We start from the raw sequence: 26,574 nt of genomic DNA, 5'->3' as shown, positions 1-26,574 counted from the left end.
CGGACCCATAGACTTCAATGGGTCCTCAATATATGGTCTTCACCGCAAGAAACTAGAACGTGTGATGCACTGTGGTATATGATCCTGCTGTATTTTGTACTACAATACGGTATACTGTAGCTTCTCCTGAAATCGGACGTAAGTGCTTCCATGGGCTTCTGATCCGTGCCTCCAACCACAAAAAGATAGGTGAAGTTCTGGCGGATGTGGACCCATTCAAGTCAACGGGTCCGCGTCCGTACCATGGATTGCATATGACCAGTGCCCGTATATTGCGGACTGGCCATTTACGGTCGTGTGCATGAGCCCTTAGGGAGCATTCACACGACCGTGTTTTTCTTCCGCGTCCGTTCCGCAATTCTTGCGGACAATGCACGGACCCATTCATTTCTATGGGTCTGCAAAAATTTCGGAATGCCTTTCATTGTCATCCGTGTGTCCGTTTCTTTTATTTTAGAACATGTCCTATACTTGGCCGCAAATTGCGGTCCGTGGCCCCATAGAAAGTTAATGGGTCCGTAAAAAACGGATAGCACACGGAAATGCATCCGTATGTCATCCGTTTTTTACGGACCCCTAAACTGAAAACATTCTAGGAAACCCCATTTCAGTTTTTTGCGGACCGTGAAAAACGGATGACACACGGAAGCACCACGTCCGTATTATACGGACTAAGGGTCCATTCACACGTCCGTAAGGTTTTTGCGGATCCGCAAAACACGGACAACTGCAATGTGCGATCCGCAATTTGCGGATCCGCACATCACAGACACTATAATAGAAAATGCCTTTTCTGGTCCGCAATTGCGAACAAGAATAGGATATGTTCTATTTTTTTTCCAGGAACTAAATTGCGGATCCCGAAAAAACGGATGCGGATCCCGAAGAAATGGATGCGGATCCAGGAAATGTGGATTTGCATCCGTTCCAGCCCCATTGAAAGTGAATGGGTCCGCAAATTGCGGAACGAATGCGGACCCAAATTACGGAACGGACCCTTACGGAACGGAAAGGAAAGATAACTGAAGACATACGGAACACACGGATCTGTAATTTGTGAACCGCAAAACCAACACGGTCGTGTGAATGCTCCCTTAGAAAGAGAAACACCCCACTGCTCCCACTCAGTACTTTACAATAGCTGGAGGACTCACCTAGCAGTGCAGTAAGGAGGGATGACGTCATTACACAGCGTTATAGGCTTATTCTATACATGGGGGCAAGCCCCGCCCCCAGCCATATGGAAGACACACCTACAGGTAACTAAAATAGATTGAAAGTGAGAGTTCCTGCGTAATAATTCGTTATGGTAAATGATGTGTCGCCCCTGCACACTGCCTGATGTGTACAACAACCGGACAGCCAGAAAAACACATTTACATTTGTTTTAACGTCCTTTGCCTTGTAATAAAAAAGTACGCATGCGCAAATCCCACTGGTTGGCAGCCGCCGTCTTCCCCTACGACGTAAGCGCTGGTTGGCACTGTGCACATACGCACTACGCATGCTCAATAATATCACGTGATGCTTTCACTTTCTTAAAGGAGCAGAACAGAAGTGACAGCGACATCGATCTATAATGTCCCGGGCTGTCCGGGATCAGTATGACCGGAGGTATAACGTGACTGATAGCCGAACTAATCCTAAGGGGTTTACCGAGTACAAGGTGATTGCTGAAGTAAGTGACAACCGCTGTGTTCTGTGTGGCCGGTCTGTGTCTGCGCTCCGGAGTCCTTGTCACTGGTGATCAGTCAGCGATCAGAGGATCTTGTGCTTTCCTGGGACACTGGCGGAGGGGGCACATACAGAAAGTTAGGTGCTGTCCCTGAACCCACTGGGCAGTCCGTCCGTCCCCCCCTCTGCCTCTGGTGTTGGCAGTAGGACTGGCACCGCCTGTACCACTCCCTGGTTCTCCTGGCTGGTGGACTTGTCTGACCTTCCTGTGTGACCTGTTATACAGTCTGTGTCCATCACTGCAGACTAGCGTTACAGTGTGACAGTTCACCGCTGCTGGCTGTACAGTATTACCTTAGTGCCCCAATATATTTGGGGTATGTTCACTCGTCAAAATCTGCCACATATCCCGTGAGGTCTCTGCCGTCGTTTCCCTCTTTCGGTTTGGGCACGGTCTGGAAAACCACACGTAAAATTCCTCGGCCACATGTACAGTGGTGGGGGCACAGATGCCATGAGCTTTGTGGTGGGGAATCTGCAGTGAAATCCATCACGACAATCTGCCATGTGATCATACCGTCGAGGTGCGGCCACACGGTCAGGCTTTATGATGCAGTTCTGGAAACCAAAACCAACTCATATCTGTCCTTCAAGGGGATGTGCAAAAATTAGGGGTGGGTTTGGCACACCACTTGGGACGGACCTATGAAGGGAGATGTTTCCCGGCGCTGGCTCCCCGCTCCTTCTCCTCCAGGCCTGCAATGCTCCACTGGGCACCCTCGCTGTAGATATCTGGTTCTACGTCGCCTGCAGCCAATCATGGGCCACTGCGGAAAACAGATCCCCTTGCGTCATGTGACCATTTGTCAAGAGGTTAGGTGATCCGGTAACCGCCATGGCCAGTGTGGCAGCACCCTCGATGGTATGGCTCTACAGTGTGGCTGGTCATGTACAGCCAGGCCATGCCTACCCACAGTGGCCACACAATTTTCCCCCAAAATCATGCAGCCACCGGCTGCGGGAGGGCTTGGCTTGGTTGCATGCAGACCGCCGTGCTCCTATACTGTCGCCCCTTGGCATTATTTGTTTCTATAATACAGCTGCCGAGTGTGAACGCACTCTTACACTGGCATACATTTTAGTCAAATACATTTATCAGTACAAGCAGTTCCTGAATCAGATTTATTTTTTTCATCACTGGAAGTCAGTGGGCGACGTATGGAGCTGTGTATGTTCGGTGGCACCAGTCCTTAGAATAAAGGCTCCTTCTCTACAATTCTGATGGTGGGGAGCGCTGCTGCCAAAAAAAAAAAAAGCAAAAGGCACTGCAGTTCCTTAGTTTTTGGCCCGACCCCACCAATCAGCTGTTTTTTCAGTGTCGGACAGAGCTGCTCGCTGCTCCTATTCACTAGCCCAGGGATCAGCAACCTCCGGCACTTGAATCCTCATTTCACTTCTATGGGAGTTACAAGAACAGCCGAGTAAATGTGCATGCTGGGAGTTGTAGTTTCACAGCAGTTGGAGTGCCAGAGGTTGCTGATCCGTGCACCAGCCTCTACACATTGTGCAGTTCCTGAGCCTGCTTCCAGCACCGAAGCAACTTCAAAACAGCTGATAGGCAGGGGTACCAGGAGTCGGACCCCCGCCGATCAGATATTGAGGATGAACCATCAGTATAAGAATCCTGAATGACCCCTTTAAGTAAGTTATTATTTTTTTAAAGTTGTTTGTGTGCCTGTCTGACCATGTAACTGTTTGTTTTTTCATTTTTCTACAGTTTATATCAAAGAAGAACCCTCAGGATGTTAAAGAGGTATTTTTCAGTTATAGACACCACAGCATCTTTTATAATGTCTGTTCCCCAATGTGTAACTGTATCTACACCATATAACAGATGGTTGGTTATTCCCGTCTTGTCAAGTGTTGGCATATTGCTAGTATATGCCACCAACATATAATTGGTGGGGGTCTGGCCTCTGGGAACCCCAGTGGTCACAGGAATGAAGGGGCCGCAGAGCTGATTTAGCGCTGTCTTCCCTGTCCGCTGCTTCTCTATCTTCCTTGTTAGGGTTTAGCATTCTGCTAAGTTCTTTGTCATTCTTGGTTTGGATTCTGTGGGAGATCTAGCAAGACTGACGGTCTTCCACTGATCTTATCCCCTGCGCAGGCCTCGTCCTATATTAGGTGCCTCCTCCAGCAGTCTGTGTGCCCAGTCAGAAGTCTATGGCAGCTCGGAGATTTACCCTAGAAAACTGCTATAAATGAAGGGATAGAATAAATCCCCCTGTGTTTGTACTGGCTCTATAAAAGGATTCAGGGCGGACTATGCCCATGACGGAGCATTCAGTGGCGGCAGTGGATGCGATGTAAGAGGAAGCGAGGGATTATCACACCTTCAGCTTCCTCAGCTGCCGCCCTAGACAGGAGGAAGCAGAGGACTTGCTCAATGGGCCATGCCAGGGTGTTCTCACAATATTTTGAGGGGGGCACTCTAACCTATAAAGTAATACACTGTACACCTCCTGGTTTAACCGCAGAGATCCTGATTATATACTGGAACGTTATCTTTTAGATTGTCGTTTGGAAACGCTACAGCGACTTTAAGAAACTTCATGGAGAACTCTCGTATACTCATAGAAACCTCTTCCAGCGGACTCAGGAATTCCCTCCATTTCCCCGTGCTCAGGTTTTTGGTGAGTCACAGCGAGAATTCACGGTTCCTCAGGGGGAGATTTATCAAGACTGGTGTAAAGGAAAACTAGCTTAGTTGCCCATAGCAACCAATCAGATGCCACCTTTCATTTTCCAGAGCTCCTTTGCAAAATGAAAGGTGGAATCTGATTGGTTGCTATGGGCAACTAAGCCAGTGTTCCTGTGCAGCAGTTTTGATAAATCTCCCCCGGTTACTATGAAGTCAATGATAGACTGAGGAGATGACAAATCACTCAATTCCCTCCCTTGATTTCTTTTTTGGACCTGGCTGTGAGGAAATGTGTATTGGGAATTTGTTTGAAAATGAAGCGTCTGTGCAAAAAGTCTTTACATAAAATCTGTAGTTTTATTTTGTTGTCTGCAGCTGCTAAGCGATGCGTCTCCATGGTAACACGCCACAAACAAACCCTGTAAAGCCTCATCCTGCAGTGCTGTTGTCATCTACATGTCCCTGACTATTTGCTGACCATCCACATCAGTGGGATCAGCCGCCAATCTAATGTGTAGGGGAGCCTCCCAGCTCTCCCCCAATGTAAGATGAGGAGCGGGTATCTCGGGGAGATATGTTGCTGCCAGGGATGTCCAGCAGCATCTTTGTCCCCATTTAAGACACTTACATGCTCAACCGAGCTGAGCATGCAAGTGTATAGAGGTGTCAGGAGAAACAGCTGTCAGCTGAATGAGCGTACGACCACCGGCCATCTGATAAGAATTTTTTTTTTTAAAACAGGAAGTGGTGAAGGTAGACTTCTCCTTTAAAAGGTTTTTTGGGGAGTTCAGTATTGATGGTCTAAACAGGAACTCTGAAACAGGGATTTGTCGGGTCCATCTCTTCTATTTCAAAGTTAAAGGGATTTTCCAGGCTTTTAATATTGATGACCTACCCTCAGCTGTATGACGGGATGGAACGCGCTGTGCGCACGTGCTATCTCCTGTCTCTCTCCCTGCTCGCTGCTGCTATGTAGACAGGAGACGGCACATGTGCATGGCGCATGCCTTCTCATACAGCTGATCGGCGGGGGTGCCGGGTGTCGATCTGATATTTATGACCTATCCTGAGCATAGGTCATCAATAGGAAAAGCCGGGAAAACCCTTTTAACCAATCACAGTCTACATGGCCAACATGTTAGATGCAGACCAGAGTTGTAAAATCCAATCTTAAAGGGTTTGTCTAGGTCTCTAGGATTTTAATATTGATAGCCTGTCCTTCGGTTAGGTCATCAACCTCTGCTTCGTGGGGGGGGGGCGGGGGACTCCTAGCACCCCAACAATCAGCTATATGAAGAGGTTGCGGAGCTCCTGTGATCGCTGCAGCCTCTGCACAGCATACCGAGCAGAGCCACATGTAGTATAGTAGCTGTGCTTGGTACTACATCCCAGGCCCATCCACATGAATGGGACTGAGTTGCATGGAGGCCGCATCGCTTAGCGGTGTTCCAACAGCTAATAGGCAGGGTGCTGGGAGTCAGACCTCCACTGATGAGATATTGACCTATCCTGAAAACAGAGAACAATATTGAACTGCTGCTTTTAGTTGAGCTGATTGGACGTCTCCAACCATTATTTCTGAAAGCCTGGCAGTTTATACCCTTGGTTTTCCTGGGCCCACACAAGGAATGTTAGCAGTAGGAGAGCTCCAGTTGCACCACTAGCACTTCAATAACGCCCTTCATGATCGTTGCATGTGACTAGCTGAAGTCACATGAAAACCTCATGAAATCACTTGATTGTTAAAATTGGAGCTTTTGCACTAAAAAAAGAAAAGAAAAAAAAAACGTGCGTGCCCCCCCCCCCCCCCCACCAAGATCATGTGAAAAATAAAGCTCTTTATAGCTGTACCGGGCGGGACTAACCCTGGAGGATCTACAGTAATTGGACATGTACATGTCGGAGCGTAGCTAGGATTCATAGGACCCAGGAACAGAGCATTACCTGCTGCAGTAGTACTGGGTGTTTGCCCTCATGATTAGAACCCTATAGAGCAGGGATGCCTAACCTGCGGCCCTCCAGCTGTTGCAAAACTACAACTCTCAACATGCCATGATAGCTGTAGGCTCTCTGTGCATGCTGGTAGTTGTAGTTTTGTAACAGCTGGAGTGCCGCAGGTTGGGGATCCCTGCAGTGGAGGGTTTGTACATATCCATTTCAGTAGTGGACCTTTTCATCATGAAGACCTGCACTGCCATTCATTCACTCTTTACACCCTGATTATACTGACGTGCCGAGACCTTCACTGTGCAGCCAGGCTCATAAATCAGCTCCCCATCGGACAGGCTGGCAACTTGTAAAAGAGGGCAGGAGTGACGCTAGTGTAGAAAATAACTAGTGCCACCATGTATTTAAAGGGCATCTGTTATCAAATTTTAATGTATGAAACTGGCTGACCTGTTGGCAGCTGAAGGCATCCGTGTTGGTGCCATGTTCATATGTGCCCGCATTGCTGAGAAGAATAAAGTTTTAATATATGCAAATGATCCTCTAGGAGCAACGGGGGCGTTACAATCACACCTAGAGGCTTTGCTCTCTCTGCAACTGCCACACCCTCTGCACTTTGATAGGGCCAGGCAGTGTAAATGTGATCACGCTTGGCCCTGACTTCTCCTAAAGCCCTAAAGTGCAGAGGGCGCGGCAGTTGCAGAGAGCAGAGTCTCTAGGAGTAATGACAACGCCCCCGTTGCACCTAGAGGCTCATTTGCATATATTAAAACGTCATTTTTTTCTCAGCAATACGGGCACATATGAGCATGGCACCAACACAGATGCCTTAAGCTGCCAAGTGCACGTGCAACAGGTCAGCCAGCTCTATAGGTACAAATCTGCTGAAATATGCCCATTAATAAAGTGGCTGGGCTGGGCATAGAATACATGGGGATGGATGCACTTTCTTGGGGTCCAGCGGTTTATATCTTTGCTCCTGGAGTTTGCACCAAGTGGCATGGACTAATGGCACCGCAACACAATAACCATTATATCATTAGATTTGAAAAGCTCCATAAAAAGGCTGAGCTTTGTGGTCTGTGGGGGTTAGCTATGGCATATACTGACCCCTTCAGGTACTGGGCAGTAATGCAGATGGACTAGTTACTATGACAGTACATCCACCCTTCAGATGACCGGTGATAAGCAAATATACTTGCTTGTATCATGCAAAAAATTCAGGTGTTGTTGTTCTGTCCTTTTTTTGCTTGTGTGTGATTTTTCTCTTTATATATAGTTTTTCTCTTTATATATAATCTTACATTTTGGATTTGGTGACATGTTACAGACTTGTATTCAGTATTTGTGGTTTGCATTTTCCAGGACGCTTTGAAGCACCTGTTATAGAAGAACGAAGACAAGCTGCAGAAGATACGCTGAGGTTCACAGTGGGCATCCCAGCCCTTAATAATAGTCCACAACTAAAGGAGTTTTTCAGGGTAAGATATTTAGCAATAGGTTAATAATTCAGGACTGGTGATTTACTTTTCTTATGGCCTTGCGTGTGTCCTATCTCCAGACAGGAGAGGTTACAATGCGATCAGATGGTCCAGACTCAGGAGATGCAGCAGTGTTGCCTCCTCCTCTAATCCCAGAACCTGTAAGAAGCTCTTCTACAGAACTACAGGAAGAGTTGGATGACTTTGATGAGATAGAGACACAAGTGTTGTCTGAAGTCAAGGATACCATCAGTAGTAGTGGTAAGTGTAACGGCACACACTATAAGGGTACATCCACACAGGATGGATATGCACATGCTGCAGAAAAGATGATAATTACTCTTACCGGTAATTGGATTTTCCGTATAGCCTCCACAACGGCACTTCAGCAGGAGTGTACCCCGCCCCCAGGGACAGGAAACGACGTAGAAAGCAGAAGTTGAAATGCCTCCTCCCCATTACCTTCTCCAGTAAGTACCAAAGGAACCAGGATGATGCTGAAGAAGTAACCTTTTATTTGTTGGGAGATATAAATCAAGTTATAATAGACAAAAGAATACAAGCAATTAATGGGTGGGAAAAACACAGTGCTGTTGTGGAGGCTATACGGAAAATCCAATTACCGATCAGAGTAATTATCATATTTTCCGTACGCCTCCCACAACAGCACTTCAGCAGGAGGAATAACAAAGGAATTCATTAGGGGGGGGGACTGCCGCTGACAGGACTCTACGTCCGAACGACAAATCCGAATTAGACTGAACTTCCAACCTATAGTGGTTGAAAAAGGTGGAAGGATTTGACCATGTAGTGGCCTGGCAGATCTGAGACAAGGAGGCGGAGGCAGATTCTGCCCAGGAGGTGGAAATCGCTCTGGTTGAATGGGCTTTTAAACCCTCTGGAGGAGTAAGACCCTTAACTGTATAAGCCATTGCAATGGTCATTCTTATCCAGCGGGCTATAGTAATTTTTGATGCTGACTGCCCCCTATTTTGGCCTGCATACTGGACCAGAAGACGGTCGGATTTTCGCAGTCCTTTTGTGGCTTCCAGATAGCCAAGTATACATCTGCGTACATCCAGATGGTGGATACGTCTTTCTTTTGAAGATTTTGCTCCTGCGCAGAAGGTGGGTAAGGAAATCTCCTGTTGGCAGTGGAATTTTGAGAAAACCTTTGGTAAGAAGGAGGGTTCATGTCTCAATATAATCCTGTCGTCAAGGATGGTTAGGTATGGAGGTCTGCATGAAAGAGCGTGGATCTCCCCCACTCTCCTGGCTGAGGTGATAGCTATGAGAAAAGCGGATTTAAAGGACAGCAACCTGAGGGGGATTGACTCAAGAGGTTCAAAGGGATGGTCCATAAGGACGGAAAGGACCAAATTAAGGTCCCAAGGCGGAACCGTAGATCTAATAACTGGATGAAGTCTGCTGGTTCCCTTTATGAACCTCTTGACCACATCCAAATCCGCCAATCTCATATCCAAGAAGGCACTAAGGGCTGAAATCTGGACTTTAATTGTACTGACACGAAGACCTCTATCTAGCCCCTTCTGAAGGAAGTCTAGAATTACCCTCATATCTGGGGGAAGAGTGGGATTCCAGGATTCCTTGCCAAATGAAAGGAAGGTTTTCCAAGTTCTCCAGTAGATATTGGAAGTTACTTGCTTTCTGCTAGAGAGCAGGGTGGAGATAACTGCATCCGAGAAGCCCTTGGACTTCAAAATGGAGCGCTCAAATTCCATGCTGTCAATTTTAGTTGGCTGATTGCCGAATGCCAGGCTGGGCCCTGATGGAGGAGGTCCGGAGACTGAGGAAGGGTCCAGAAGTCCCCTTGGAGAGGTTCAGAAGGAGGGAGAACCAAGGCCTTTTGGGCCAGTATGGAGCCACTAGGATGACATGGGCTCGTTCCTCTATTATCTTTGCCAGAACCTTTGGTATGAGCTGGAAAGGAGGAAACGCATAGAGCAGACCCAATGGCCATGGACCCGCTAAGGCATCCACTCTCACCGGGTGGTCCTTCGCCAAGAGGGAATAGAAAAGGTCCACCTGTTTGTTCTTTTGGGAAGCAAAGAGGTCTATTCTTTGGACTCCCCATTTGCTGCAGATGTTCTGGAACACCGCTTTTTTGAGGCTCCACTCCAAATTCTCTTCCTGCTCAGGAAGTCTGCCAGTGTGTTCTCGCCCCCCTTTAGATGGACCGCGATTATGGACTGGATGTTTGACTCTGCCCAAGAAAAGATCCGTGATGCTATCTGACAAAGGGAACTGCTTCTTGTGCCCCCTTGCTTGTTGAGATATACCACCGTGGTGGAGTTGTCGGAGAGGATTTTTACGTTTTGTCCTCGGATGACTGGAGCCAGGGCTTTTAGGGCCAAAAACACGGTCAGAAGCTCTTTGGCGTTTGAAGAAAGGGGAAGGGTCTCTGCATCCCAGGACCCCTGTAACAGCTGACCCTAAAAATCGGCTCCCCAGCCTGCCCCGCTTGCGTCTGTTGTTACCACTATCTGATTGGAGAGTCTCCAAGGGACCCCCTTGACTAAGTTTCTTTCGTTCAGCCACCACCGCAAGGAGAGTTTGACCCCTGGAGGTAAGGTAACTGCCTTTTCCAGGGAGAAGATGCTTTTGCTCCACTGTTTTAGCAGGAATTCTTGACGTGGTCTCCCGTGAGCCTGGGCCCATCTCACCGCAGTAATCGTCAAAGTCATGAGTCCCAGAATTTTCATAATCCTTCGGAACGTGACCTTTCTCTAGTGTGAGAAGACAGAAATCTTTGACTTGATGTACTGGATCTTTTGTTCTGGAAGAAAAGAGGTCATTTGGCTGGAATCCAGAAGAATACCTAGAAAGATCATCTTTCGGCTGGGTGATAGATTTGATTTTTCTAGATTTAGTTTCCAACCTAGGGATCTTAAGGTCTCCAGGACGAACTTCACCTGTAACTGCAGCTGAGTCTGGGAGGCTGCTGTAATGAGAAAATCGTCCAAATAGGGTATGAAGTTTATCTCCTTCTGGTAGAAAAAGGCTGAGATTTCTGCAATAATCTTTGTGAACACTCTGGGTGCTGAGGCCAGGCCAAAAGGTAACACCTGAAACTGGAGATGGAGAAGACGCTCTCCCCTGAAAATGGTGAAACGTAGATATTTTGGATGTTTCTGATGGATCGGAACATGGTAACATGCGTCCGCCAGGTCGAGTGTTACCATGGAGCAGTCCTGTGTTAAAAGGTTCACTGTAGATCTTGGCGTCTCCATTTTGAACCTTTTGTATTTTATATACTTGTTGAGGAGCTTTAGATTGATTTTTGCTCTGAAGGAGCCATTGGTTTTTTTAAATTGGGGAATAGAATCCCCTTCCTTCCTGGTCTGCTGGAACTGGAACCACCGCTCTTTTTTTCTAACAAAAGAGAAATCGGAGACTCTAGGAGATTATCTGACTTCAATCTTTTGTTTAATACAAATCTGTCTGGAGGGAGAGTGCAAAATTCCAGCTGATATCCCTGACGGATTACGTCTAGAACCCAGGCTCAGTTTGAGATCTTTTCCCAGGAAGGGACAAAACTCTTTCAATCTCCCCCCCCACCGGGCTCATGGCGTCATTGGGAGGACTGTTTCGTAGACTTATCCTGGCTAAAGAGGAAATTCCTACCTCTCCCCTTTGAGGACTGCCAAGAACAAGAGGGATCCTTTTTTCTACAGTCCTGTCTACCCTTTCTTTGGGGGGGCGAAAGGAACGACGCTGTTGGAAGAACCTGGACTCTGGCGGAAACCCCTTTTTTCTATCAGAGGCCTTTTCCAGAATGTCGTCTAGGACAGAACCGAAAAGACGATCTCCTTCGCAAGGAATACTGCAGAGTTTATTTTTTGAAGCGGTATTGCCTGACCAATAGCGTAACCAGACTGACCTCCTTGCCGTATTTGAAAGAGCCGCTGACCTAGCTGATAACTTTACAAGATCGGCAGACGCGTCTGCCAGGAAGTTAGAGGCCTGTTTCAAAACCGGCAAGGAGGCCAGGATATCCTCTCTGGGGGTGTCAGAGACCAGGTGCTCCTCCAGCTGAGAGAGACAGAGATCTAGCCGTATAGGTGGCAGCTATGCTAGGTCTCAACATAGCGGTATTGGATTCCCAAGCTTTTTTAAGTACGGATTCACACTTTTTATCCATAGCATCTTTTAATAAGCCGACATCTTCAAAAGGTAAGGCTGCCTTTTTAGAAATTCGCGCAACAGGGGCGTCAACCTTTGGTGTTTTATCCCAAAGAGCCGAATCTTCCTTGCTAAAGGGATATTTCCTTTTAAAGATTTTTGAAGTACCGGCCCTTTTTTCTGGGTCCTTCCACTCGTCCCGTATAAGCTTTCGGATTCTGTCATGGATGGGGAACACTCTCCTCTTCCTATCACCCAGCCCTTTGAAGATCTGATCCTGAACCGACTGTGACTGTCTAGATTCCTCAATATTCAGAGTTAATCTTATCGCTTTCAAGAGACCGTCAGTGTCTTCTACTGAGCAGAACGGACCACTGACCTCCTCCTCAGAGGAGGATCCTGAGTCAGACGAATCATTAAAATCGTCGTCCTCCATATCCCATTCTATCTGGGGCTCCGTGACCATTTTAGAAGTGGAAGGTTTTTGGGAAAAGGACGCCATTTTTGCTTCCACTGCTGAACTCACTTCTTCTCTTTATAATGGATCATAAATTTTCCACTAGAGAAGGGGAATCTTCAGCCATTATTTTGTCCGTACATTTTTGGCAGATAGTTTTTTTTGCTATGTGCTGCCAGATGCTTTTTGCAAATAGCACATTTTTTCTTCTGTGCAGATTCCCAACTCCTTCCGGCTTCTCTATTCTGAAAGTACAAAAAAAGAGCAGGGGCTCTTCTTTAGTGTAGGGGAAGGAGTGGGGTAACCGTCACCAGGATTAACAAGAAAACAAAATCCCACAGGTTATAGCATAAAAGAAAACTACTCCAGAGGAGGAGGTTTACCGGACTGGGGGCCTTAGGGGCATCAGAAGGCTTCTCCTGCTGCAGAGACATGATGAGGAATCCACTGCTGCTCTGCTGGACACACTGTGCGGCGTTTTTCAGCTTCCCGCCGCCAAATTTGAATCATTTCCTGGTCACATGACCTGCCGGCGCGTCACATGGCCCGGCCGAGGTCACGTGACCGGATCTCGGCCAGAGATCCCGCGCGCCTTCTGGCCCTACAACTGGCTTCTCCTGAGCCGGTGCACCATCCGGGGGCTGCCTGAAGTCAGGACTTACGCCACAAGCATGCGGTGGGAGCCGTATCTCGCCCCAGCGTCTGCCGCAGCCCTCCTGCAAAGCAGAGAATACTCACCGCAGGCTGGGCGCATGGAACTTCGGCAGGAGGGAGCCTGCCCGCTTTCCACTCATCCCAAGGGACAGGAAACGACTGGAGAAGGTAATGGGGAGGAGGCATTTAAACTTCTGCTTTTTACGTCGTTTCCTGTCCCTGGGGGCGGGGTACCCTCCTGCTGAAGTGCCGTTGTGGGAGGCGTACGGAAAAAAATCTGTAGCTTAAATTGACCTGTGATGCAGATCTTACATCCGCAGTATGTAATACAAGCTGCAAATATCCCCCACTGATTTACCCTTTGCAATGCATAGGTTGGAATCCACAGCAAACGGCAGAGGAATTTCCACCCCATGTGGCCGATCCCTTAGAGGGTGTAGACCTCTCCATTGTCTACCCAGATGCTTTGGGTGGAAAAGCTGTACATACACTTCTAGGCTTCCTGTCAGCAAAAGACCCCTAGCTCAGTGAGAACAGCGAATATGCCAATCTTGGATTCACATCCAAATGCTATTGCTTCTCAGCATAATTTATAAACCCGTCCACACAGAGGTGTAGCTAGGCTTTCCTGCACCCGGGGCAAGGATTCAGATTTGCATCCCCGTCACTGTAGTTACCCCCACTTTTGTGCCCCCTCACAGAGTTATGTCCTCCTTGTGGACCCTAGTGCCCTCTCCAGCTACATAAAAGAAAAAAAACAACCCACAAATACCTGCTTCCCTGATGACGGGCACTTCCAGCAGCAGGACACGCTCGCACACAGGTATCGCACTGCTGGCTGTGTAGGAGGCCGATTCCCGGCTTTCAGCGCTCCTCCCACAGCCAGCAGCGTGATGTGCGGCTTGAGGGGAGAGCGCCGGCAGAACAGTGATCAGAGAGCGGAGGGCTCCCTGCTTCACTATTAAAACAAACTGCCAGGCAGGCTCCCCCAACCTCTGCACGTGCCCCGTATGCCCCCCCCCCCCCCCCCCCCCCCCGCTCACTATGCCCCTGCTTCCACAAAACACGTTTTGATCAAAATGCGTCAAGGTGTCCTCTTCCGAGTGGATCCCTACTCTAATTTGGCATGGAGCCACATGGGGAACATTGCAGCTGACACACGGTACCTGCAGACAACGACACCGAGTACCCCAACAATACCTCTGCTGTCAGGCTAAGCACCCTTGACACTGGGCCCCACCAACTTATAACGCCACAGCAACAACAGCCACCATGCAGCACTGCCTCATGTGAACAGATCTCAAGATGTTACATGTGGTTTCAGAAACCAGACTGAGACCAGCTTTTAACCCTTACACAGTCTCACAGATTCTAATTTGGCGCAGTGCTACATGGCGACCACCACCACAACATCCTCTATGCAACGCTGCCCTAGATCTCAAAAGTTCACCTTTTGGTGTGGCCTCAGAAGACCAAGTTGCTATTAATCCTTGTGCAGCTGGGCTAGAGCTGTGTTGGCCCTTTCTCCTGCATTCTTTGGGTACTGGTAGATACTTGGAGGCCCTTAGGCCTCTTTCACATGGGCGTCGCGTGTGAGGGCCAGATAGGATGCGGGTGCGTCGTGGGAAAATGCGTGATTTTTCAGCGCGAGTGCAAAACATTTTAATGCGTTTTGCATGCGCTTGAGAAAAATCGGCATGTTTGGTACCCAGACCCGAACCCGGACTTCACAGAAGTTCGGGTTATAAGGGAAAATAATAGCATTCTTAATACAGAATGCTTAGTACAATAGGGCTGGAGGGGTTAATAAAAATAAAATTAAAATTAAACTCACCTTCTCCACTTGTTCGCACAGCCCGGCTTTTCTTATTTCTTCTTTGATAGGCTGGTAGAAAAGGACCTGTGATGATGTCACTGCGCTCATCACATGTTCCATCACATGATCCATCGCCATGGTGATAGATCATGTGACGGACCATGTGATGAGCACAGTGACGTCACTACAGGTCCTTTTCCTTCTGGGCATCAAAGAAGAAGATAGAAAAGAAGCTGGGCTGCACGAACAAGTGGATGAGGTCCGTTTTATTTATTATTATTATTATTTTTTATTTTTTTTAACCCCTCCATCCCTATTTTACTAAGCATTCTGTATTAAGAATGCTATTATTTTCCCTTATAACCATGTTATAAGGGAAAATAATAATGATAGTCTCCATCCCGATCGTTTTCTAGCAACCATGCGTGAAAATCGCACCGCATCCGCACTTGCTTGCGATTTTCACACAGCCCCATTCACTTCTATGGTGCCTGCGTTGCGTGAAAAACGCACAATATAGAGCATGCTGCGATTTTTTTCACGCAACGCACAAGTGATGCTTGAAAATCACCGCTCATGTGCACAGCCCCATAGAAATGAATGGGTCCGGATTCATTCCGGGTGCAATGCGTTCACCTCACGCATTGCACCCACACGGAAATCTCGCCCATGTGGAAGAGGCCTTAGAGTAGCGCTTCTCATAGTAAAACCACTTTCCTTAGGTAGCTAGAGCTCTCATCTGAAGACTATACTGATGGCACAGGCAGTATGTGGCGGCACATACCTACATCCACCTGGCAGACACATGCAAGATTTATGACATGCTAGCAAATTCTCTGCTCGGAGTGGGGGTGAATTCCAGAATCCAGTAAAGGGTCATTATGATTTCTGTGCCTCGTGAAACATTATACAATTTTCCAATAATCTTTCAGTGTCCATGGTTCTCAAGATCTCTGCTTGCTGTTATTCAGTTGGAACCTTCATTCATTGCTTTTAGTGAATATAAATCCGTCCTTGATGGACAGTGGTGCGTGACCCCGTCCTGTACACTTATCAGAGCTGTGTCTTCTCAGAAGCCATGCAAAAAATAACCGATAAAATATATTAGAAAATGGTATCATTTACAGTAATTAACATTGGGGCAGCACGGTGGCTCAGTGGTTACACTGGTGCCTTGCAGCGCTGGGGTCCTAGGTTCAAATTGGACCAAGGACAACATCTGTTTGTATGTTCTCCCCGTGTTTGGGTGGGTTTCCTCTGGGTTCTCCGGTTTCCTCCCACACTCCAAAGACATATTGATAGGGAACTTAGATTGTGAACTCCACTGGAGACAACGATGATAAAGCGCTGCCGAATATGTCAGTGCTATATATGAATAAACAAAAAAATAATAATATTTTGGTATTGTAATATATTTGCCTACTTTCCACTTTGGCTAATAGATGTGGGTCCTGAATGAGGAAATCCCTTCTTTTAAAGGGAATCTGTCACCAGCGACCTCCCTCCCTCCCTGTATAACTGATAGACCGGACCAGGCAGTGGCTAAGCAGCCAGGGAGGGGCTGGAGTGAAGGAGTGGAGCTTAGGTGTAACAAGAGCAATGGTGACGCCCTCATTGCACCAATAGGCCAATTTGCATATAAATAAAAAGTATCATAACTCAGGAACGGAGCCTCAGATCCACAGAAGAAAGACAGCATTTTAATCTGGTGAACCACAGCTACAGTATCTTACAAAAGTCAGTCCACCCCTCACATATTTGTAAATATTCTATCTTTTCATGGGACAACACTGAAGATCTGACTCTTTGATACAATGTACAGTAGTCAGTGTACGGCTTGTATAACAGTGTAAGTTTGCTGTGCCCTCAAAATAACTCAACACACAGCCATTAATGACTAAACCGCTGGCGACAAAAGTGAGTACACCCCTAAGTGAAAATGGCCAAATTGTGCCCAATTCGCCATTTTCCCTCCCAGTGTCATGTGACTCATTAGTGTTACAAGGTCTCAGGTGTGAATAGGGAGCAGGTAGGTTAAATTAGGTGTTATCGTTCTCACACTCAATTTTTTTCAATTGTCTTTTATATTGATTTTCCAAAATTGCAAAAAGACAGGAAATACAAAGATTGAAATACAGAGCAAACAGTGGTGAGCACTTGAACAATCATATAATAAGCCATATCTAGTACAAGAAATGGCGAACCACCCTCTCCCAGCCCAATACCCACAGATCCCAAGGGGAATCGCAGGGGGCGACCCGGAGGAGGAGAGCTCCACATAAAGAGCATTTCAGCTAAATTAGGCCGTTTCTAGTGGGATATTTCTGTGATCACCAATTATTAAACAGTGAGGGGGGGGGGGGGGGGGGGGGTGAAGAGGTAAACAGGTAGGGTGGTAGAAATCCTGGATAATTGTTTAACTGTGGAGACGAGTGGGCGGGGTACAATCCGCAAGTTGTCCAAGGAAAGAATTTGTTTTCCGGAATGATTATTAATTGGCCCAAATCCGCTGGAAACTGATATGTGATCTAGCTTGCCAAGCCGCAAGTTCCTCCATGTGGTAGGTGTTGTCCACCTTCCGCAACCACTGTGATATTGTAGGGGATGTAGGTTGGTTCCAATATTGCGGGATTAGGGATTTAGCTGCGGATGATAAGTGAAGTACTAGTTTACGTTTAGTGTGAGGAATGTCATGTAGTCTGATGTTAATCAAAACTAGGATGGGGGTAGGTGGGCTGTGTAGGGAACAAATTTGATCAACTTCAGACCAAATAGGTTGCAGAACCGGACAAGACCACCACATGTGGAAGTAGGTGCCCTGAGCATGGTCACATTTCCAACAAGTGTCTGAGCTGAGACAATTCATCTGCTTGAGACAGACCGGGGTGAGGTACCATCTTGTGAGTAATTTAAATGAATTTTCCTGTAATCGTGTGCATCGAGAGATGCCGCGTGAGAATCGGTACAGATGCTTGGTGTCTAACTCCGACCATTTTCCAGAATGAAATAACCTGCATCTCCCTGAGGCGTAGAAACAACACACACCAGATAATAAGAAACAGCGAAGGCAACAAGTACTTAGCTTAGAGATGTATGGAGAAGCAGGAGATCCAAGACAAACCAGCACTAGCAACTCCAAGCAGAAACTATCAACCGCATGGTCAGCAGTGTGAGGCGGATCTAAATGGAGCCTCATCACTGATAATGAGCGGCACCTGAGGAGACCTGAGATCCTGCCAAACAACAACATACATTGGATGGGGGGGCATCCAAGATGGACGTCCGCCTCCGGCTTGGTGGTGGGGCACGCGGCGGGCCGAAGCCCACCAGGTACACGGCGCTGTCCCAGCAGAGGTCTTCTGGGTGCGATGAGACCTGCTGTTTACCCCTGGGTTTCGTTCTTGCTTGCCTGTACCGGGCGATTGCGCCCTCCTGTAACTCGAGGCCGAGGCTTTATAGGCCTTGGGAGGCCTCAGTTGTATCTTCGGTGTCGGAGGACTGCCGTAGCTTAGAAAGGTCTCCTTTAATAGAGGACACAGTACCGTGTTTGATTATGGGCTAACTGGGCCAAAAGGGTGCCTGTAAAGGGACCGATGGTGCTTGATGAGCTCTGATATCAGGAAGCTCACTAGGAAGTCGTCCTCTCCACTCGGTGGCTAGCCCTGCCCCCGCTCTCACACTCTGATACTGGTCGCTGGAAGTTCAACATGGCACCTCATGGCAAAGAACTCTCTGAAGATCTGAAAAAAAGAATTGTTCCACTACATAAAGATGGCCTAGGCTATAAGAAGATTGCCAACACCCTGAAACTGAGCTGCAGCATGGTGGCCAAAACCATACAGCGGTTTAACAAGAGAGCTTCCACTCAGAACAGGCCTTGCCATGGTCGACCAAAGAAGTTGAGTGCACATGCTCAACGTCATAGCCAGAGGTTGTTCTTTCAAAATAGACATAGGAGTGCTGCCAGCATTGCTGCAGAGATTAAAGGGGTGGGGGGGCAGCCTGTCAGTGCTCAAACCATACCCCGCACATTGCATCAAATTGGTCTGCATGGCTGTCATCCCAGAAGGAAGCCTCTTCTAGAGATGATGCACACGAAAGCCTGCAAACAGTTTGCTGAAGAAGGGCAGACAAAGGACATGGATTAGTGGAACCATGTCCTGTGGTCTGATGAGACCAAGACTGTTCATTAAGGGAACCATTAATGCCAACATGTACTGTGACATACTGAAGCAGAGAATGATCCCCTCCCTTCGGAAACTGGGCTGCAGGGCAGTATTCCAACATGATAACGACCTCAAAAACAGCTCTAAGATGACCATTGCCTTGCTAAGGAAAGGAAGAGTAAAGGTGCTGGACTGGCCAAGCATGTCTCCAGACCTAAACCCTATTGAGCATCTGTGGGGCATCCTTAAACAGAAGGCGAAGGAGCGCAAGGTCCCTAACATCCACCAGCTCCATGATGACGTCATGGAGGAGTGGAAGAAGATTCCAGTGACAACCTGTGAAGCTCTAGTGAACTCCATGCCCGAGAGAGTTAAGGTAGTGCTGGAAAATCATGGTGGCCACACAAAATATTGACACTTTGGGCACAATATTATCACTGATTGCTTTACATTGTATCAAAGTGTCATATCTTCAGTGTTGTCCCATGAAAAGATATAATAAAATATTTACTAAAATGTGAGGGGTGTAAGATGTGAGATACTTGTATGTTTCTATGCAAACAGTTTGATAGGGGGGTCACTGGTGACAGATTACCTTCAACTCACAGTGCTTTAATAGGGTATGTGAACATGGTTTTCTTACACCAGACAATCTATATAATGTAAGTTATTTCTTGCAGAACCAAGTCAATTTGATTTACTGTTTGATCTGAATGAAGATATAGGCCAGACGGGAGAGGAAGAGACAGCAAGTCCAACTGCAGCTCCAAAAACGTTGGCTCCAAATGATTTGGCACTCTTTGACCCTTGCTATGCAGAAGGTATACATGTCCTGTTCATATAGATTGTACCATTGTATGTTTAAAACATCATGTAAGCATGGTAAGGCCTCTCTTTTATTATAGGGAATTGTATTCATAGCAGTTCTTTTCTGTATTATTGGGATCACTCCATCTTGAGCTGCTCCACAGCAGGGCAGTGGAAAAGAAGTCAAATTCCCTGCCGCAGAAGACACAGGCTGTCCTATGATCATGATTTCCTAATGAGAACACATACATGCTGGGCCGATGATGGGGGATGATGGGGCAGGACCATACACATTGAGTAAATGTCATCCAACAAGACAAGTCTACCATAGAATGTGCATGAAGACCTCTCATTTCTCTCCACTGGCAAAAGGCAGTAGGATTTCAACATGCACAATCCTTTTGTTCATGGGTATGAAGTGTCTAGCAGCGGCTTTGCTTCCGATTCACGACACATGCATGCATAGTCGATCTGATTGGGGATTGGGAGAGATGGCTGTCTCAACAAGTGTTTAGCTAACCGCTATCTAATGTGTATGGCCAGCCTTGGGCTCAGGTCTGATGCAGACTGAGCTCTCTGTCTACCCCTCCTGCAATTGCTTGTTCATTGGTTGAAAGCATTGCTGATGCGGACACCTAACTGATCATTTCTGGGCAGCAGACCATTCTGTGTAAACAGCGGTCTGCTGCCCAGAAACATCTGTATGGGGGCGAGCGTTCATAGAGCAGAGCTGCATGTAAATGTATCTTTCACCTCCTCCTATGAGCAGGCAATTATCTGGTGCAAACTGTTTCTGATAATTGCCTGCTCGATCAGCCCATGTAAAGTGTCCTTTAGAGGTAGCAGGGAGGGAAAAACTGTATCTGGGGAGATTGTACGCAGAGCATAGGAGAATACCCAAGTGGGGGAGGAAATCACACAGGATTAAAGCAGCAGTAAAGGAGAGTTCAGGGTTGGGGGGATCATTGTGGAAAGGAGATTACGCAGGGGCTGTATTAGGAAAGTAGTGCAGTACAGGGATGAAGTAGTGCTAGTACATGAGAGCTGGTGAAGGCAGCAGCATTCTGGATTCATAGAAGTCATATCCAGCAAGTATTACGCATACAGGAAAAGTTGTCAGTCAATGAGTATGACCGCCTACGTGACTCTTAAGCACAGAAAGAGCAGAGATTCAAATGAATTATAGGTTTTACAGACTCTTAAAAAAAAATAAAAATACAGTACAGACCAAAAGTTTGGACACACCTTCTCATTCAAAGAGTTTTCTTTATTTTCATGACTATGAAGGCATCAAAACTATGAATTAACACATGTGGAATTATATACATAACAAACAAGTGTGAAACAACTGAAAATATGTCATATTCTAGGTTCTTCAAAGTAGCCACCTTTTGCTTTGATTACTGCTTTGCACACTCTTGGCATTCTCTTGATGAGCTTCAAGAGGTAGTCCCCTGAAATGGTCTTCCAACAGTCTTGAAGGAGTTCCCAGAGATGCTTAGCACTTGTTGGCCCTTTTGCCTTCACTCTGCGGTCCAGCTCACCCCAAACCATCTCGATTGGGTTCAGGTCCGGTGACTGTGGAGGCCAGGTCATCTGGCGCAGCACCCCATCACTCTCTTTCTTGGTCAAATAGCCCTTACTTTCAAAGTTTTCCCAATTTTTCGGCTGACTGACTGACCTTCATTTCTTAAAGTAATGATGGCCACTCGTTTTTCTTTACTTAGCTGCTTTTTTCTTGCCATAATACAAATTCTAACAGTCTATTCAGTAGGACTATCAGCTGTGTATCCACCTGACTTCTCCTCAACGCCACTGATGGTCCCAACCCCATTTATAAGGCAAGAAATCCCACTTATTAAACCTGACAGGGCACACCTGTGAAGTGAAAACCATTTCAGGGGACTACCTCTTGAAGCTCATCAAGAGAATGCCAAGAGTGTGCAAAGCAGTAATCAAAGCAAAAGGTGGCTACTTTGAAGAACCTAGAATATGACATATTTTCAGTTGTTTCACACTTGTTTGTTATGTATATAATTCCACATGTGTTAATTCATAGTTTTGATGCCTTCATAGTCATGAAAATAAAGAAAACTCTTTGAATGAGAAGGTGTGTCCAAACTTTTGCTCTGTACTGTGTATGTGTGTGTGTGTGTATATATATATATATATATATATATATATATATATATATATATATATATTGAAAAGTGAATTTATTATATAATCATGAAGCCCACAAATATGTACAATATTAAAGAGGTTGTTCACTCCTTTACTATTTATGGATAGGATTCAGGGTATGCCATCAGTATCTGATTGCCAAGGGCCTGATACCCGCAGCCCTGATGATTAGCAGTTTGTGGTGGACAGAGGTGGCATTGCAGCGCTGCCATTGAACTACTGTATATGTCCACTACACAATGGATGGATCTGTGTACTTCCAGCGCTGATCCTGACAATAGGCCATGAATAGTAAAGTGTCTGTAACTGTACAGACATCCAGTCTGCTATGTATGTCTATACAGTTATATACGATTTATATTGTGTATTAGATGAGCAAATCCATTCATCTTGTCGAGTTCTTCATCTGTGAGGGGCAGTCCTGGTGCCTGTTGATTGACAGGGCTGGACATCTCGCCCAGCCCCGACCATCTCACACCTGCGCCGAGTAATGGATCAATTGCAGAGGTTCTGCTTCTGCTACTCGAGCAGCGACTCTTCATGTGCTGCTACCCTGTTAATCGCTTCTTCAGCAGCAGGGACAGCCCCTCGCAGATGAAGAAATGTTGTTGATGAGACAAATGGATTTGCTCTTCTCTGCTGATTATAATCCAAGCTCCTTGTTTTATTGCTGTAAATGTAGATGGTGCGTCACTGGAGACAGAGTCCTCTTTGAACCTGTTATCTTTGCGGTGTGAGGTAGAGGAGTCGACGCCTGCCCTTCCTCTCAGTGAAGAAGACGGAGCGTTGTATCTTTCACTAGCTACAGCTGAAGTCCAGAAAGCAATGGAGAGAGAGACAGCCGGGGACTACCCAGAAGCATTCAGGCTCTTCAGAAATGCTGTGGATATATTGTTAAAAGGAGTGAAAGGTGACTGTCAATTCTAAGTACAGGTATTATAGAAGCTAGTGGATTCCTGTATCTCTGAAGATGACGCAAGCGCCATCTGTACAGCTGGAGTTTAAAGGGGATGTCCAAGATTTTTATACTGATCACCTATCCTTAGGATAGGCCATCATTATCTGATTGGTGATGGTTTGACACCCAGGACCCCCGCCGATCACTTGTATTGAGAAGGCATCGGTGCTTTTGTGAGCGCCGCTGCCTTCATGCAGGTCACCAAGCATAGCGCCATACATTGTATAGTGGCTATGCTTGGTATTGCGCTCAGCTACATTCAGCGGAAAATTCCAGACCAACTGTGGGTCTGATCACCCAAACTAACCACATAAGAACCGATGATGCTGTTAGTTTAAGTGATCCACAGTCGAGTGTGAATATTGCTAAATTTTCCACTTGCACATGCAGTCTTTTGATGAACATTTGCAAGCCAAAACCAGGAAGGGGTACAAAGGTACAAATCTTTCCATCTTTAGGGTACAGGCAGGGACAGTAAAAAAAATAGCCCTGCCTTTTCTATAGGGAACCCAACTGTCGCCTACATCGCGCTTCACTTTCCCGCACCTTCACTTTCCCGCACCTTCACTTTCCCGCACCTTCACTTTCCCGCACCTTCACTTTCCCGCACCTTCACTTTCCCGCACCTTCACTTTCCCGCACCTTCACTTTCCCGCACCTTCACTTTCCCGCACCTTCACTTTCCCGCACCTTCACTTTCCCGCACCTTCACTTTCCCGCACCTTCACTTTCCCGCACCTTCACTTTCCCGCACCTTCACTTTCCCGCACCTTCACTTTCCCGCACCTTCACTTTCCCGCACCTTCACTTTCCCGCACCTTCACTTTCCCGCACCTTCACTTTCCCGCACCTTCACTTTTCCGCACCTTCACTTTTCCGCACCTTCACTTTCCCGCACCTTAACGATCTCCATGCAGCTTCTAACTCTGCAAGGACATTCAGGAAGGTCCTTGTAGAGTTAAGTGGGGACTGATCCCGAAGTAAAAATGTCACTGACCTTCCAACTACTCCATTCCTGCGCCGAGGGTCCCAACTGGTGCCTTCCAGTATCCAGCCTGTACTTTTTTGGGTGGGGTCATGTGTGCTGCTGTGGCCAATGACAGGGCTCAGTCGTGACATTTTCTCAAGCAACACGTGATGCGACTCGAAGTTTACAGGCCAGGGACTAGGAGGACAGGCGCACTGGACCCATGGAACAGTGGGAAGCAGGTTAGTAACTTTTTTTTTTTACTTTTGGATCGACACTCAACTTGACAAATTGAAAAATTACACAAAAGCAGGAATAACCATTTAAAGCGGCTCTGTCACTAGGATCAACCCTAATAAACCAGACATACTGCCCGGTGGGGCTCATCATGCTAATTAAAACTATACCTTTGTTTTGTCTGTATGATAAATAGCTGCAGAGAAATATGTGTTTTTATTCATACGTAAATGAGCAATTGGAGCACTAGGAGGCAGGACTGAATCGTCTGAGCACTGCCTTGAAACACCCCCTGTGCTCTGCACACTCCCCCTCCCCTTAAATGACAGGGATAGACATGCAGAGGGGCAGAGCTGTGTCCTAGCATCTACTTATCATATACTCTATCTACTATAGCCTCACCACTCTGAGATCTGCTTAGAAAGCTAAGGGTACTTTCACACTAGCGTTTTTGTTTTCCGGTATTGAGTTCCGTCGCAGGAGCTTAATACCGGAAAAAACTGATCAGTTTTATCCTAATGCATTCTGAATGGAGAGCATTCCGTTCAGGATGCATCAGTTCAGTCACTCTTGCGTTTTTTGGACGGAGAAAATAACGCAGTATGCTGCAGTTTGCTCTCCGGTCAAAAATACTGATCCATTGCCGGAAAACAGGATCCGGCATTAATTTACATTGAAGTGTATTAGTGCCGGATCCGGCATTAAGTGTACCGGAAAAACAGATCCGTCATTACAGTCTGCGCATGTATACCGGATCCGTTTTTCCAGATGACACCGGAGAGACAGATCCAGTATTTCAATGTATTTGTCAGACGGATCTGCATCCGGATCCGTCTGACAAATGCCATCAGTTTGCGTCCGGGTTGCCGGACGACGGAACTGCCTGCTGGAATCCTCTGCCGCAAGTGTGAAAGTACCCTAAGACAGCCCTAGAAAGAGAAAGGGATCTGCCCCCACAGCTGGTCAGGAAGCCTTAGGGAACACCCGCTTCCTCCTGGCGCTTTGCCTTCACATAATGGTGGTAAAATAAAAATAGAAAAATAAGATTTTAAGAATGTATCTGTACAGCAACTACTGATCTACTTTGGAATCTGCTGAAGGAGGAATTGGTGTCATGGGTTCTGCAAAATCAAATTACCCGTCCAGCTGTGGAGGCAAATCCCTCTCTCTCTCTGTTGCTGTCATGGGTTCTGGAAAATCAAATACACTACCAGTAAGTGTAATTTTTTTCAGATACAGAGATACAAGCTCCTAAGAATTTCCTACCTATACTTAAAAACAAAAACATTCCTCTGACAGAAGCAACAAAGAGACTTGTTTTTGTGTAATTTTTTTTTTTACTGTACCCCTCTGTATAGGAAAGCACAGCAGACTACACATTCTTATACAGTTAAAAAACTTGGGAGTTTAGGTCGTATACATTAGCATTCCAAGCATGTGCAGAAAAAAGAAAGGTGTATATACCACAAGCAAAAAAAAGTCCTTCTTTTAGATGTTTTAATTTTACTGGTGGTGTGTGGGGAGGAGTAAACTAAATACGATAGTATAAGTCCTAGCATCTTCTTAGACTCTGTGTGTGCATATATATATATATATATATATATATATATATATATATATAATTACCATTTTATGGCAATATACCATATTGACCTCATTTTTTTTTATTTCATTATTATTTTTTCGACCAGATGACCGCTGTCCAGACAGACGAGATGTTGTGCGACGCAGAACGGCAGAATATCTTCATCACGCAGAACAAATTTTTCAGGATCACATGAGTGGGAGTACTGAGTGACTCTCATGCTAGAAGGACCCCAGATCTGGTACAAAGTGACTTTTTTTTTATTTTTTTATAATATTTTATTTCAGAGTTTGCAAAGACAGATGAAAATTGCACACTTTCTATATGGCCTCGAACAAAGGATTTGTTGCTCTACAATGGAATCTAGAACTAAGTGCTTCCAATGCTTTTTATTTTCTCAATTGTTCACGCTGCTAATACTGGAACGTTTTTCTCACAAATGTGCTCTTGAAGTTTATTTAATTGAAATGTCTGTTTTCTTGATAATCGTTATTTGTATCATAACTGGAAGATCCTGGCTAAAACCGAGTGATAAAAGCACAAGGTGCGTTTCTTATGGTAACCCAGGAAATGTCTTATAATCTAAAATTATTTTTTAATTTTGTGAAATACACTGCTCAAAAAAATAAAGGGAACACTTAAACAACACAATGTATCTCCAAGTCAATCACACTTCTGTGAAATCAAACTGTCCACTTAGGAAGCAACACTGAGTAACAATCAATTTCACATGCTGTTGTGCAAATGGGATAGACAACCGGTGGAAATTATAGGCAATTAGCAAGACACCCCCAATA

General features: G+C 46.3%; 1 protein-coding gene across 3 annotated transcripts; it reads left to right on the top strand.

The window, feature by feature from the left end:
• The first annotated feature begins 1,505 nt into the window (after positions 1-1,505).
• Positions 1,506-26,347, top strand: SNX15 (sorting nexin 15). 3 transcript variants are annotated; one of them, XM_040410251.1, is made up of 8 exons: positions 1,506-1,678; positions 3,452-3,487; positions 4,247-4,367; positions 7,688-7,803; positions 7,884-8,064; positions 19,720-19,860; positions 22,713-22,940; positions 25,884-26,347. In XM_040410251.1, exons 1-8 carry the CDS (start codon positions 1,580-1,582, stop codon positions 25,988-25,990), a joined length of 1,029 nt encoding a protein of 342 aa, XP_040266185.1. In that variant the 5' UTR covers positions 1,506-1,579; the 3' UTR covers positions 25,991-26,347. The 3 variants fall into 3 exon arrangements, with proteins under 3 accessions (XP_040266185.1, XP_040266187.1, XP_040266186.1); XM_040410252.1 differs by having other exon boundaries at positions 1,516-1,666; XM_040410253.1 differs by lacking the exon at positions 3,452-3,487.
• Positions 26,348-26,574: the final 227 nt, after the last annotated feature.

This window comes from Bufo bufo, chromosome 10, assembly GCF_905171765.1.
Source record: "Bufo bufo chromosome 10, aBufBuf1.1, whole genome shotgun sequence".
In the NCBI taxonomy this organism is placed as follows: Eukaryota; Metazoa; Chordata; class Amphibia; order Anura; family Bufonidae; genus Bufo; species Bufo bufo.
The sequence above is the reverse complement of the archived record's forward strand: the minus strand, read 5'-3'. Positions and strand labels throughout refer to the sequence as shown.